The sequence below is a fragment of the Amphiprion ocellaris genome, chromosome 14 (genome assembly GCF_022539595.1).
Source record: "Amphiprion ocellaris isolate individual 3 ecotype Okinawa chromosome 14, ASM2253959v1, whole genome shotgun sequence".
NCBI classification, from domain to species: domain Eukaryota; kingdom Metazoa; phylum Chordata; class Actinopteri; family Pomacentridae; genus Amphiprion; species Amphiprion ocellaris.
The window spans coordinates 2,303,173-2,317,932 of NC_072779.1; the positions used below are offsets into that span (position 1 = coordinate 2,303,173).

At 38.4% G+C, this 14,760-nt stretch overlaps 1 protein-coding gene across 2 annotated transcripts in view; it reads left to right on the top strand.

The window, feature by feature from the left end:
- The window catches only part of alg8 (ALG8 alpha-1,3-glucosyltransferase), a 48,611-nt gene that overhangs the window by 6,341 nt on the left and 27,510 nt on the right, over positions 1-14,760 (top strand). The window contains exons 6-13 of one of the 2 annotated variants that reach the window (XM_055017051.1): positions 546-672; positions 3,550-3,653; positions 3,737-3,857; positions 6,066-6,205; positions 7,274-7,413; positions 7,492-7,589; positions 8,600-8,672; positions 11,367-11,599. In XM_055017051.1, coding sequence (XP_054873026.1) covers positions 546-672; positions 3,550-3,653; positions 3,737-3,857; positions 6,066-6,205; positions 7,274-7,413; positions 7,492-7,589; positions 8,600-8,672; positions 11,367-11,592 — 1,029 coding nt within the window. In that variant the 3' untranslated portion in view covers positions 11,593-11,599. Of the gene's footprint in view, positions 1-545; positions 673-3,549; positions 3,654-3,736; positions 3,858-6,065; positions 6,206-7,273; positions 7,414-7,491; positions 7,590-8,599; positions 8,673-11,366; positions 11,743-14,760 lie in introns of those variants that run through there. The other variant, XM_055017052.1, reaches the window with a different exon arrangement.

Genomic DNA, 14,760 nt, shown 5'->3' on the forward strand with positions numbered 1-14,760 from the left:
TTCTGATCATCAATAACTAATAAACAAATGCTGCATTTCTTAAAAAAAAAAAAAAAAAAAAAAATATGGTGCATTTCTAAAGATGCCATATGGGGGAATGAACAGCCTTGGAGGAGTGCTGCACTCTGAGTGGTTTTCTAGTTACGAAATAGTTCAGCTAGTTTAACACAGCTATGAAACAGAGAAGCACAAACTATGGTGGTTTGTTCATCTTGTGTCAAAATATTTCATCAAACTGGCTCCACATGTGGCAGAATATCCTCCTCACTTATTTATTTCCATGTATTATTGGTCGTGATTTATTGCCAAAAAGGATTCACATACTCATTCCCTACAACTGGATGGTAAAAAGTGATTAGATTTGGCTGTGATAAACTTTCCATTCATCTGTAATGATATGCATTTCCTTCAGTTGACCACCAGGGGATGCTGTTTGTTTATTATCTGGATTTACAGACATTAACCAGATGAAAGAGCCTCTGATTGGACGATGTAACCACAACAAACTTTGCTCTTTCTTTTTTTGTTTTATTTGTGTGAAACAGTCACAGCACCTGCAGGGGGCGCTGCTGTTCGCCATCCTGCTCAACCTGAAGCACATCTACCTGTACGTGGCTCCGGCCTACGGCATCTACCTGCTGAGGAGCTACTGCTTCACTCAGGACAACAAAGGTACCAGGCACACTTCTTCTGTTCTGTGTTTTTAATTTTGCTTATTTGAACAGTAGGATTTTGGTTAATTTCCTTCTCATCAGTTAGAATTTGTGCACGACTGAAGCTTGTTTCACCACAACTAGTGGTTCTAATAGTATTGTCGCTCCTTTTGTCACGCTTTACTCACAGTATGAAGTCCTGCACATCTATGGAAACAGAACAACCATGAATAGAAGGAGACTCAAACATGTCTTCAGTGCCGTATAACAGCTAGAATATGAGAAATCATAAAAAGGGAAGAAAAAAGATTGTTTATTTTCAAAAACAATGAAATGAAAAACATTTTCCAAGTGGCCCCAAGTATATTTCTGCAAAATATGGTGGGGAAAAAAGACTAAACACACTATAGATAATACATTTTGTACATTTTTGTACAAAAAATGTGGAAACACTGCCTGCAGTTGAGCTATTCTATTTTTGTTATATATTTTTGTCATCTTTAACATTATTTCATTGTTCATTTCATTGTCTTTTATCCTTTGTTTACTATTATAATCTAATTATTTAAATTTTTTGACCTGTGTTTCTGGTTTGACAGAAACACAGGTCACATAACCGTGTTCCTTGGTGTAATTCATTTATCTAACTTCCTGGTTTCTCCGTAACACTGGTCTACAAAATTTTGGGAAGTCTCTGCTTCAGAGATAAAACTTGCTAAATCTTATGTAATTTGATACAATTAAGTGAAAAACAAACATTAAAAGTCTTAGTTGGCTACTCTTTTCAAGATACTTAATGTTAAAGTTTTATTGCACAAATGCTGGGGATCAACAAGGGGTGAGTGTTGGACATTTTTCTTTCCTGGCTCCAAGGACTGTCGTAGCGGCCAGTCTTTCCTAACATAGTGAGATTCCCTGGCTCGGCTGTCACGTTCACATAGAAAACAGCAGTACTTTGTATATCCACCCTGTAGCCCAAGTACGAGTGCAACCACTTTCAAATCACCGCAAATCTGCCACTGATGTTGCTCATACTTTATACACCTTAAGAGCTGTTTCATATTTTCATATGTTTCCTTCATATGAACGGCATGACCAACTGGAATGGATGGCAAAACATTTCCATTGTGGAGTAAAACTGCTTTAAGCCTTGTTTTGGATGAATCGATAAACAGTCTCCATTCATCTGGATCATGAGTGATGCTAAGCGCTGTCATCAAGCCATTGATATCGCTGCAGTAAACCAGATCACCTTCCATCAGAAAAAACTCAACCAGACCTTTTTGGCGATCACGAAAGCTAGAGATCCTGACATCACTCTCCAGGAGATTCCATTGTTGCAGCCTGGAGCCCAAGAGCTCTGCTTCACTCTTAGGCAGTTCCAAATCCCTGACTAGGTCATTCAGTTCACTCTGAGATATAAGGTGTGGTTCAGGAGAGGAATGTGACAGCCTGAAGTCTGGATCAGCTGATGTTGATGGCTCAGGACTAGCTGCATCCTGATCATCATCTTGGTCATCATCAGAGTCCAAGGAGTAAGATTCTGGTGCATCAGGAACTGGTAGGTCTTCTCCATGAGGCACAGGGCGAAGAGCTGATGGAATATTTGGATACTGCACTGTCCACTTTTTCTTTCTGGAAATACCGCTTGCAACTGGGGGTACCATACAAAAATAACAATCAGTAGTGTGATCTGTTGGTTCACGTCAAATCATTGGAACTGCAAAAGGCATAGATTTTCTTTTCTTGTTGAGCCACTGGCGTAGATTTGATGCACATGTGTTACAGCAATAATGTGGGGCTCAGCTTTTGTCCTGGTCACCTATTTTGCATCCAAAATAAAGATGGTATGCTTTTCTCACCATTGCTGTTAGAGTCCGCTTTTGTGATGCAAAGGTTACCTCACCACAAATATAACAGAAATTATCTGCATTGTTTACACAGTTTCGAGGCATATCTGCTTCCAGAGTTAAAAAAACACAAGAGTTCCGTAGAAATATCAGGTCCTGGCAACTTTTCAGTTATGAAAACGGCTGCATGGGAATTATAATCCACAGGTCAACTCGTGCTACTGATCCAAGAAATATCTCTACATTAATACATTACCTTAACTTTCAAGACACAGGTTTTCTGCAAGTAATGTGTCAAATACATGATGCTCAATCAAATTTCTATTCAACATGATAGTATTCTTGTTTGGAATCACTGTTTTAAATCGATTATGTCTCAGACAAATATATTCCCATTTGAAATGGGACTCGATTTCTCATTAATTTTCAAGAAATTTCACAATTTGACCTAATACTGTATCTTGAAAACTATAGCTAATTGGCACTTCTGACTTATTTTTTCTTTAAAAGTGACCAAAAGTTAGTAAAATTTCACTACTCTTATCCAGGAAGCATTTTGCTTGTAGACCAGTGTAATCTGCATTTAGCAGCGTTTTTTTTTTTTTTTTAATTGTTTTTTTTTGTTTTTAAATGAATGCACAATTTTAAGCTGAGAGTTTGTTGAGCTTCCTGCTTAAACACAGGATTATGTCAGGGAGTGTATGAAAGGTTAAAACCCACCAGTTCTGGTGGTTTCTTGTCCAAATTCACCATAAGAACCCACAACATAGCATTAGGTCATACATCCTCAAAACCACTTCATATGTCGTCAAAATCCCCAGATGTTGTAGCAGCCAACTGAGGAGAATAGCAACCATGCTGCAACTAGGTGCGTCACAGCAGAAACCATTTTGATAGTAACAACAATTAACACTCTAAACCTTCTACACAACCACCTGGCACCAGCCGGTTACCACCATAGCAACCAAGAAATGTTCCCGGGATGCAGCAACAGTTTTTCTGATGTAGCTTGTGAGTTCCAGTTGTGTCTGTGTGTTTCTGTGCAGACGGTTCTATCAGGTGGATGAGTTTCAGCCCGTTGCGCCTCCTGGCTCTGGGCAGCATCGTGGTGTCGGTCTGCGCTCTGTCTTTCGGTCCATTCATCGCCATGGTGAGTGGAGTCGGTGTTTGTGGAAAACCAGGACGCTTGTTTGCTACTCGCTGCTGCTGATGAAGAGGCGTTGTGTTTTGCAGGGGCAGCTCCCTCAGGTCCTGTCCCGTCTATTCCCCTTTAAACGAGGCCTCTGCCACGCCTACTGGGCACCCAACATCTGGGCCCTCTACAACGTCCTGGACAAAGGCCTGGCGGTGCTCGGTGAGTCTCCACCTCCTCTGAATAGTCTTACCTGAGGCCTGTACTACGAAGTGAGGTTAGCGGATTAGCGAGGTACATTGGTTTTCTTTTAACCTGATGCTGTGGAGCTCATCTTTGGCCAAATCAAAGTGAATCTAATGTTATTTATTGAACATTCTCTGTGATAAAAACCAATAGAAAACATATTTATGTGATTTCTGCATCACCAGCAGAATACATGTCAGGTTCCCATGACAACACGAAGACTGTAACTACACAGAACAGAGTTTGAAGCAGAAAGTCAGCGTTAAAGAAAAAAAAAAACATTAAAAATCACCTTCGTGATTTCCTGTCATCTCTGACTGGGTTTTGTTTTTTGTCGAGCCGACTCACACAAAGAAAGTAAATATTTCATACTTGTTTCGTGGTACAGACCTCAGAAAACTCCCATTTTGAGGCATAGCCGAAAGCTATAAAACCACAAAAACTCAAACGTTTGAAGCAATCTATGTTTTTTTTAAATTTTTTTATTTTCAAGTCAATAAACATTTAATATCTGACAGTACCATTGTCCTAGATCAGAGGTGTCAAACTCATCTTAGTTCAGGTTCCACATTTAACCCAGTTTGATCTCCAGTGGACCGGACCAGAACAATCACAGCATAATAACCTATAAATAACCACAACTCCTAATGTTTCCCTTGTTTTAGTGCCAAAAAAGTTCATTCTGAAAATGTTCACATTTAAGGAATTGACTTTATACTAAACATCATGAACAACCTGACATTTATTAAGAAAAATAAATTCAATTTCAGCAACATTATTTTTCAGTTTATTATTTACACATTACAACTTCCAGATTACAGAGTGTCTACAAAGGAACACAACATTTAGTCACATCTGGAACTGAATGATAGAGTATTTTACTTTATGATCAAATGACAAAAGTCAGACAAAAAAAGACAAAAAACAACAAGACAAAATATTATGAAAATGAGACACAGAGTGCCAAAAATGAGACAAACGACACAAAACAAAACAAAAAAGAGACAAAAACTTTGACAAAAAAGTTACAAAGCGACAAAAAAAATGCACAAACGACAAAAACAAGACAAAAAAATTATGCAGATTACACAAATGAGACCAAAAATGACAAAATTGAGAAACAAAATGACAAAAAAGTAGACGAACAACACAAAAAAAACAAAACAACGCAGAACGACACAAATCATGCTCAAAACAATGGATAAAGCAAAACACTAAATGACAAAAATAAGACAAAAAACACAAGCGAGACAAAAAGGAAACACAAAACGACAAAAGCATGAGAAACGACAAAAGTCAGACAAAAATCAACAAAAACAAGACAAAGTATTACAAAAATGAGACACAAAATGACAAAAGAACAATAAGAAATCTAGTATTTTACTTTATGATCAAAAGAACTTGTCAAGGTCTAGAAATGATTTTAAATTTATAGTTTTACTAATTTACAATCTGCAGTTAATGTCTTCTCTGGAATTTTTACACTTTGAGGGCCGGATTGGACCCTCTGGAGGACCGCTTTTGGCCCACGGGCCACATGTTGGATACCCTTGTCCTAGATAATACACACTTCAAGTATAGTGGATTAGCTGAAATACTTGGTTTAATTACTGTTTAATTCCTGTAGCAATCCAAGGAGGTGTTCACCTCAGCGCTGGCAAGCAAAGAGCATTGTGGGAGTTTAGCTAATAAAGGAGCACCACGATAATGAGGCTTACTGACCTCAAGCCAGCGAACAAGCATTAAATAAGCTAAACAAGGACAGGAGTCGTACGGTGCAACATAGAATGGTTGTTTTTTTAACGGCTGCTTTCACATTTCTGTGTGAAAACAGAAGAAAGAATCGTTTAGAAATTCCATTGATTGTTCAGTGAATTTTCAAATTGGTAATTCAAAAATATCAAAAGATTCTGAAAATAATATTCATCCCCTTTTGTCGGAGTATGAGGTGCTGGTCTTCAGAGGTCTTGTTTTGTCTGACTAAAGCCTACATTTACTCACAGGCTACTTTATTAGGTACAGCTGTTCACCTACTTGTAAAATATCTAATCATCATGAGCTAATAAAGTGGATGGTAAGAATAGGTTTGTTATTAACAGATAGAAGCAGGAAACTGTCATGTTTGAGAAGATGAAGCAGTGAGTCTCTTTTACCTCATCATTATAATTATAATTTTTTCTCCAGGTGTTCGTCTGAAGCTGCTGGAGGAGGCGGAGCTTCCTCGAGCCTCCATGACGGGCGGGTTGGTCCAAGAGTTTCAGCACTCGGTCCTCCTGTCTGTCTCTCCCTCCGCCACACTCGTCTGCACTTTGCTGTCCATCCTGGTGAGTCTGAACGAGTTACAGATCAATTATCAGCTTTACCAATAACCGTGGCTGATAATTGGCATAATTTCTGCTCTACTTCACGTCTGTTGCAGTGTCTTTTCTCTGTGGCCTCAGAAATGTCTCTCAAGCAGAAAAAACAAGAAACACCAATCAGGAAATTAGCTCTTCTCACAGTGGCTAAAGCTATGCTAACAGCTAGCTGAGGTAGAAGGCAGCCACAGATTAACCTGAAACAGAATCTGAAAAACAATGATTAATTGAAGATCTGGACCTTAGTGAGCAATAAAGTGTTAAAACAGTGAAAGATTTAGAAAACAGATGAACAGCAGGAGACAAACTGATCAAACTAAATGGATCCCACATAAACTGAGGAGATATTTTAATGACTCGTATTTCTATTTTACACATTTAGTTATAGTCATCCTTATTAATGAAGAAGTCTAGTTATGAATGACAGGTTCTCTGTTATCACATGCTGTTAAAACATTACATCCAGTCTACATCAAGTATTGGTTATCGTCCCTAACAAAAACAAAAATAAATTTTTGGAAACTTGAATAAATTCAGGATGTCTGATATTGGCTTTTTTGCCAATAAACGATATGCCGATATTGTCCAATTCTCAATTTCCATTTCCAGTATCAACAGATACCGATATATGTGAGCTTGGGAATAACTCTAAACCTCAGATATATTGTTAGTCAGGCACAGCAAGCTTCTCACTGAAGCCACACGACTTGTTTACACACTTCACGATGATGATGTCACCATTTGCATGCTGGTAGATGATAAATTAAAATTTTATCGGTTTTCATGATAGGCAAAAAAACCCAATAACAATATTTACCAATATTACATTTTTATGCCAAGATCGACATCTCTACAACAATTAAATAAATATCCCATATTGGTTCAGTCCTACTCTGAACAAACTCGGTGATTCTGCACAGTGACGTCACACACAAGAGCTGAGAAAATGACAACAAAGTTTCAGTTCCTCTAACAGGTTTTCAGTGAGAGTTGCATTAATGTCTGGTATCCTCTGTCCTCCCTCCCTCCCTGCAGCCGGCGGTGGCGTCCATCTGGCTTCGTCCTTGCGGTGCTCGTGGTTTCCTGCGCTGCCTGCTGCTCTGTGCTCTGGGCTCCTTCATGTTCGGCTGGCACGTCCACGAGAAGGCCGTCCTCATCGCCATCCTGCCCCTCAGGTCGGCTAAAATGACCTCACATTTTTAACCGTACGAGGAAAGCCGGTCCATCAACTTTCTGCTTTTGTCTCCCTGCAGCATCCTGGCGGTGGAGAGCAGAGAGGACGCCAGGATCTTCCTGGTTCTGACCACCACGGGACATTACTCGCTGTTCCCGCTGCTCTTCACCCCCACAGGTAAACAGGACAGAGGTTTGATGTGAGCAAAGTAAAGGACGAGGAGAGGAATTTGTCTGAAGCCTTTATAGTTTAGGACAGGGGTGTCCAACATGCGGCCCGCGGGCCAAAACCGGTCCTCCAGAGGCTCCAATCCGGCCCTGAAAGTGTCAAAATTCCAGAGAAGACATTAACTATAAATTAGTAAAACTATAAATTTCAAATAATTTCTAGACCATGACAAGTTGTTTTGATCATGAAGTAAAATACTAGATTGTTCATTGTTGTTTTGTGTCTCATTTTTATAATATTTTGTCTGTTTTTGTTGTTTTTTTGTCTGACGTTGTTTGTCATGTTTCTGTTGTTTTGTGTTTCCTTTTTTTCTTGCTTGTGTTTTTTTCTTTTTATCATTTTGTGTTTTGCTTTTGTCATTTTTTGTCTCGTTTTTGTTGTTTGTCCATTTTTTTGTCGCTTTGTAACTTCTTTTTCTAATTGTCTCATTTTGTGTCTCATTTTTATAATATTTTGTCTTTGTTGTTTTTTTTTTGTCTTTTTTTGTCTGACTTTTGTTGTTTTGATCATAAAGTAAAATACTATATCGTTCAGTTCCAGATGACTAAATGTTTTGTCCCTTTGTAGACACTCTGCGATCTGTAAACAAACATTTCAACAGTTCTGTTTTGTCAATTTGTGGGATTCAATTCATAATTGAAGTAACATAACTGTATTTGTCATAATACTAAAAATTCTCACTTTGATACGTGCCTGAATATATTGACTTGGATACTTAAACAATGCCACCTAAAAACATTAGGACAAGCAGTGTGTTTAACAGAACATGGAACTTAGAATTTGTCGTTTTTTTTGTCTGAAAATATTTTGAAAATGTGAGTGAAAGGCAGCAGAGGATGAGAGGAGAATTATCGTACCACAGAGAGTTCATACATTTTAATATCCAACCAGAAATGGAGGAACTCTGCACTGAGATCGGCTCTGAACATGTTCATGATTACATCTGTGTGTTTTTGCAGAGCGTCCTGTCAAAGTTTCTCTGATGCTGATGTTCACCATCTTCTCCTTCACAGCTCTCAGGAAGCTCCACAGGTAAAAACTCACATTTTTTATGTATTTTTTACAACCTTTGTGACTTTACAGATTTAGACTAACAGTAAATATAATCAACATACAAATTAAAATGCTTTACTCTATGGTAAAATAATTTAAGATAAGACTTTATCGGATCTTTAAAAATGACTCCAGTTAGATTTTTATTAGATTTAGGGTTAAAAAGTCTCATTTTCGTCCCTGTGTTTTTAAAGATATTAAGCCACAAGTCCTAATTAGGGAATTGAGGGAAACTGCACAGTAACGTATGTTTTATTGCTGTAATAATTAGATTATTATATATCAACATGTGGGCTTTGCAGCGGTTTGTAGCTACAGTGCATGTCAATATTGGGGAAAAAAACATAAAGTTGCACTTTGTTGTCACTTGGTTTGACTTTATTGACTTTTGAGAAGCATTAATCCTCAGTTTCTGGGTGTTATTTTTTTGCTCGTCTCATTTTTCCTCCCTGTGGGTTCATTTTTCACTGCAATATAAAGTCCTGCACCTCTATGGAAACAGAACAACCACGACTATAAGTGGAGAGAACTCAGAAATGTGTTCTTTGCAGTGTGATACAGTTATAAGTCATAAAAAAGAAAGAAAAGGTGACTTTCTTTGAATATTTATTTTACTAAAATTGAAAACCCTGTCAAACTATTTTTCCACATATTTAAGTGTTGTTGGCACTGAAAAAAATTTAGGAAAATGTTGTTTTTAATAGATTTTGCCTCTCTGCACTATGTAAACACTGCCTACCGTTCATCTGAAAACTACATTTTTGTCACATGACAGTCAGTCGTGGCTTCTTAGTGGTAATGAGGAGCACAGAGTTTTTACAGAATCTGGTGCAAACTGTTCATTTTGGGGGAAGTTGTTGAATTAAGACATGTAGAATAAAGCGATGTTGACAAAATATGACGATTTCAAGTTAGGATTTAAAATGCATGTCACACATAATAATAATAATGCTCTAAAACCTATTGAACAGCTTTATAAACAAGCCATCAAGGTGTTTGACAAAAAGCCGCAGTCATTCCATCATTGTGCAGTCTTGAAGAAATATCGGTTTCTGAGCTTTCAGAGTTTCAAATCATTTAAAAGTGCTTCTTTAATGTGTAAGTCTGTGAATGGGATGGCCACACTGCCCCTGGGGGATTTTATCAAAAACAAAAATGGTATTAGTAGTACAAGGTCAGCCACCAGGTGTGACTGTGAAGTAAAATTTAGAAAGTCTATCAGGCTCTCTAAAAACAGGTTCTTTAACTATAAGAACTTTATGACAGGCTCTGTCTAGAAAGCGCTTTTCAAAAATACTAACACTTTAGGGTAGGTTTAACCCAGCCAGTATTATTTATCGTTGTCTTTATTTTACTATATTGTTTTTTAAGTGTCTGTATGTTTTTCTTTTATGTGTGGGACAACAGAAGGAAATTAGCCTTGTGCTAAATCCGACTTTTTTAGTGCAACCTTGTGGAAACTTCTGAGATTGTATGTTCATTAATATGCACTGTCCCGTCCAAATAAATAAATAAATAAATAAAATAAATAAATTGAATAGTTAGAATAAGTCTAAATAATTAAGAAAAAGCCATGTGATAAAAGTGATGCTTAGGAAGAGATTTAAAAGAGGACAGAATTTTCCGACCTGAGACCTGCAGACTTGGAGAGCTGAGGAAAACCTTTAAGACCTGGTCACCTTTAGTAAGACTTAGATAACATTACTAGAGCCCTGATTGAGGATGTTCGTGATAAGGATTATAGGATGTTACCGAATCAGAGCAGCATGACAATTCAAGGCTGGAAAAACCGGCAGTAAAGTCTTAAATTAAGCACATGATGTGTTCAAGGATCACTGTGAAGATCAAAAATCAAATAATTCCTTCTGCTTTTACAGTTTTACAGCTGATGAATGGAGTAACTTTAGTGAGAAATGCTTTCAGAAGGTTGAACTCAAATGTTTTTTTTTTTTTCAGGCTTTTCGAATGTGACTTTTAGTTTTTGACAGTAGCGGCAAACTATGGTCAGCTGTTATGTTTAACATAAAACTATTGAAAATATCACTTAAATGATTGACATAGTAATAAAAACAACCATCTGTTTTGATAATTAACAATAATTAACCCTCGTGTCGTCCTGCGGGTCAAAATTGACTCATTTTAAAGTTTGAAAATGTGGAGGAAAAAAACATTTTCACAGTGAAACTTCTGAGGTTCACATTTTCAACATTTTTTGGAAAATGTGAATGTTCTTAAAGAAAATATTAGAAGTTTTACTGATATATATGGAATCACTTTAGATATTTTTAGCATTTTTTGGAAGATTTTTACAGATTTTTTGAAAATATTTACAAGAATTTTCTTGCCAAATTTGGGGGATTTTTTTTTTTAAATAAAACTTTTAAGGGAAACTTTTAAGAAATTATTGGAATTTTCTTCCTGAAGGTTTTGCAAATTTTCCGAAATTTGGGCAATTTTTTGGATGAATTTTTGGATTTTTTTCAGACAAGGAAGCAATATTTTTTGGTGCCCATAAATGAGGACAACAGGAGGGTTAAAGGTTGTAGAAGTTGTGACAGGATGAAATATTTGATGGATTAGATAAATAAATTATAAATGGGGTTTTAAATAGGATCTAACTCGCTGATTGTTCTGTTCCTGCCCACCGAAGTAATTAGATTACTCTCCCCTCAGCGGTCAGGGCCCTCTGCTCCGTCCTCTGGAGGTCGTCTACCTGCTCGGCCTGGTCGTCGTGGCGATCGCCTGCGAGGTGGTCTTCCCCCTGTCGCCGTGGCAACAGAGGCTGCCCTTCCTCCCCCTGCTGGCGACGTCGGTGTACTGCTCGGTGGGCGTCTGCTACTCCTTCCTGCGTCTGTACGTCAGGCTGCTGCAGCGGGACGACAAACCCAAGCAGCTGTGAGATCCAGGTTAGATACCCGACACACCCACAGCGACCGCCACCACCTGCCCTCGAGCAAGGCAGCGGACACGACACTATCGTTTAACACAAGGGGAAGCACAGGGGCGTGTACACGAGCCAACAGCACTGGAAATGTTCGATCTGGGCGATGAAACTATAAACAGACAAGAATCATTTTTAGCATCTTTTCGTCTTGGAAACAAACAGATGATGTCACATCCAGGTTTTTCTGGCATCATCAGTACAGTTATAAGTTTCTTTACATGAGGAGTCTTGAGCTGGTATTTGCTGTGTCACGACAAAAACAGACAAATTCAACCTCAACTAGAGCAAAAACTGAAAATGTGGCAGGACTGAAGGAAGAAACAAAGTCTTGGAGGTCTGAAATCAAACCTGCTCTTTAACCAGTCAATAACAGCAGCATGAACTGAACGAGTTCACTTTATCTGCAGCTTTAATATTCAAAATGAATCCTAAAACAACATTAAAATAAAATAATATTTGCATCATGTTAAATCATTTGAACCTGGTTGTTTTATTCTCAATTAATAACGGACTAAACAGACCAGAAGTCTGAAGTACGAAGTGAGATCAGTGTGTTAGCGGGTATGTCGAGCATAAAGTCAGTTTTCAGTCTCATGAACGTCTTTTCACCTGCTAATCTCCATGGTAACTGATGCTGTGTAGCTAGATCTCCATGGTAACTGATGCTGCGGAGCTAGATCTCCATGGTAACTGATGCTGCAGAGCTAGATCTCCATGGTAACTGATGCTGCGTCACTAGATCTCCATGGTAACTGATGCTGCGGAGCTAGATCTTCATGGTAACTGATGCTGCGTCACTAGATCTCCATGGTAACTGATGCTGCGGAGCTAGATCTTCATGGTAACTGATGCTGCGTAGCTAGATCTCCATGGTAACTGATGCTGCGTCGCTAGATCTCCATGGTAACTGATGCTGCGTCACTAGATCTCCATGGTAACTGATGCTGCGTCGCTAGATCTCCATGGTAACTGATGCTGTGGAACTAGATCTCCATGGTAACTGATGCTGTGGAGCTAAAGCAGGTTCTATTCAGAGTTTAGATTTAAATCGTCCAGAAGAAGCGTCTCCTTTTAAACAAATAGTTTTCTGATGATTATTTATGAGTGATACAGATTCTCAGTCGAAGGAAAATCTTATATCTGCAAATCTGTTGATCTGTATGTTACTAAATCCACTGAATGAAGCTGCGTAGTTACAGCATCACACACTGTATGAAAGAAGCTCACTTTAAATCTTGTTGCTCATTTGGAGATATTGTAATGTTTGAGATGGCGCAGCAAAGAAACAAAAAGAAACTTTCACATCGCAGCAACTCGATTCTGTAGCAGAAGCACTTATTTTTATCAACTTGATCTACAAGAATCCAACGTCAGATAGAGGAAGTGTCGTTTCTGGACGGAGGAAGCTGTGATTTCACCAACAACTGAGCAGCAGTGAAGGACTTGTGTTGTTAATAAATGAATATGTGGACCAAAATAGAACTGAGAGACATGTATGACATTTGTATTTTTGCATTTTTAAATAAAAAACAAAAGTTGTCTCGTCTGTGTGTGTGTGGTGGTGTTTATTGTGTCCAACTGGATTTAAACAAAGTAAAAAATGCTTTAGATTCCAAGAGCAGGTGAGTAAAAACACTAATAAAAGTGTTGCAGTAATTTAGTCATGTTTATCCAACGAGTTTGTTCTCCCTGGATAAACATGACTCAGATCAGGCTGATGTATTTAATATTTCTGCTGTTTGTTGTTGCACACAGTCTTCTTATAGTGGCACCTATCAAACCCAAGTTCATCATTACAGTAATCATGAATCAGTTACATGCTTGTGGTTATTGAAAGTGTGTGGATGGACAGATGAGGCGTCTCCAGTGTTTGTTTTCATGTTAGTTTTTCAGCTGAAGCGATTCTGAATCTGGACAAACTGCAGACTTTGAGAGCCTCCGTCAGCTTTTGGAAGTCTTGTTTCCTCTTTCCTTTAATTGATGCTGAACACATGTTTTCCAGGAGTGCTTGTGAGATCATTTGCCTTCACATGTTCGATTCGCACAGGGATTAGTGTTACCTGGAGATCTCTGGGAAATTGTGAGTTAACCCCCTGTATTTTACTCAAATTTACTGACTTTACAACCCGGATATGATGTTAAATCTGTGCACGTCTCATGGGTCACAGAACACGGTGTGATACCTGCTCTGTCCAACATGCTGATCCGACAGCGTCGCCATCACAACATAATCTGTGCTTTCCAAAACCCTTAGGTTAAAAGCCTATGTTGTAACAACGCTATTCTTAGTGTCTCGTTAGGTTTAGACACAAAAACCAGTTGATTAGGTTTCTGGAAAGCTTGTGGTTCAAGTTAAAATGACCACTTTTAATGTGGTAAATCGTAAAAATGTCAAAGCAGCAGCGTGTCTTGAGAACATTGGATAGTGTTGTCGGGATAACGGGCCATCAGGGTGTTTGTATTAAGCATGTTGAAAGATAGACCTAGAAAAATGTTTCTTACTGCATGTCATCCACCTCGGTATACTCCCAAATTTCCCTCTTCTTGTTGATCTGATTTTGCTGTTTCTGTGAATGGTCCATAGACCTGTTGTGTAGGCTATCGACCTACTCCTGCATTTGCACCTAAAATGCTGTCAGTAATTTCCACCGCAGCCTCCATAATTCAGCTGGGAAGGAGGTAGGAAAAAGGCGCACAATGAAAAAAAAAAAAGCAACAACTAAAATACCTCCCAATCACTGAGATGCAGATTCACATGGGACTAGTATTATCACAGGACATCGGTGTTTGGTTAAATATGGTCGTAATTCGTGGTGGAATTTTTACTTTACAAATTAAAGACGTGGCGCATTCGCACGGGATTAAGATCACAGACATCCTCCGCATTTATTACAAATCACCATTGGTCCCGAGGTAACACTAATCCTGAGCAAATAGGACTATAAGCTACAAATTTGTCTTAGAACACTCCTTTTGTAGTGTGTTTGTAGCGGCGGGGTCGAGGCGCCTGAGGGAACTATGGAAGATTATTGACAGTTTCTTTTGGGACACTAACTGGACAAATTTTGACCATTTGTCATTTTTGCGCTCTTTCATTTTTGCCTTCCGTTATTAAGAAAAATG